This window comes from Mandrillus leucophaeus, unplaced genomic scaffold (genome assembly GCF_000951045.1).
Source record: "Mandrillus leucophaeus isolate KB7577 unplaced genomic scaffold, Mleu.le_1.0 Scaffold215, whole genome shotgun sequence".
Classification (NCBI taxonomy): Eukaryota; Metazoa; Chordata; class Mammalia; order Primates; family Cercopithecidae; genus Mandrillus; species Mandrillus leucophaeus.
In genome coordinates this window covers 438953-439769 of record NW_012102199.1, presented here as the reverse complement: position 1 = coordinate 439769, position 817 = coordinate 438953, and the positions used below count along the sequence as shown (strand labels likewise).

The window sequence follows — 817 nt, the reverse complement described above, 5'->3', positions numbered from 1 at the left end:
TGCGAGGCGCTACAGTGCTGGCGCCTCTTCAACAACAGCCGCTGCGACCCCGCCTGCAGCTCGCCCGCCTGCCTCTACGACAACTTCGACTGCCACGCCGGTGGCCGCGAGCGCACTTGCAAGTGAGCCCATCCACCCGATCGATCCATCTGTCTATGCATCCATCCCATGGGCCCTGCCTCTCTTTCTACCTGCCCACCCACTTGCCCCGTCTGTTTCTCTGTGCACCCTATCTGCCCATCAGTGTGTCCCATGTGTCTGTCCGTCTGTTCATCCATGTGTCCTGCCTATCTTGTTCTTGTTTCTATCTGCGTGTGCACTTCTCTGCCCCGTTTGTCTGCCCTTTTCTCCATCCAAGAATTTCTTTTTCTTTTTATTTTTCCCTCCAAGACGGAGTCTTGCTCTGTGGCCCAGGCTGGAGTGCAGTTTCGCGATCTCGGTTCACTGCAACCTCTGCCTCCCAGGTTCAAGTGATTCTCTTGCCTCAGCCTCTGAAATAGCTGAGATTACAGGCGTGAGCCACCGTGCCCAGTCGAATTCCTTTTTTTTTTTTTTTTTTTTTTTGAGACTGAGTCCCGCTCTCTTGCCCAGGCTGGAGTGCAGTGGCTCGATCTCCGCTCACTGCAAACTCCGCCTCCCGGGTTCAAGCGATTCTCCTGCCTCAGCCTCCCGAGTAGCTGGGACTACAGGTGCCTGCTACCACGCCTGGTTAATTTATTTTTATTTTTATTTTTATTAGAGACAGGGTTTCACCATGTTGGCCAGGTTGGTCGCGAACTCCTGACCTCGTGATCCGCCCGCCTCGGCCTCCCAAAGT

General features: G+C 54.5%; 1 protein-coding gene across 1 annotated transcript in view; it reads left to right on the top strand.

Moving 5' to 3' along the window:
- The window catches only part of NOTCH3 (notch 3), a gene marked incomplete at its 5' end in the record, with an annotated part of 53469 nt that overhangs the window by 31054 nt on the left and 21598 nt on the right, over positions 1-817 (top strand). The window contains 1 exon segment of the mRNA XM_011980613.1: positions 7-122. Within this exon segment, the coding sequence (XP_011836003.1) occupies positions 7-122 (116 nt within the window).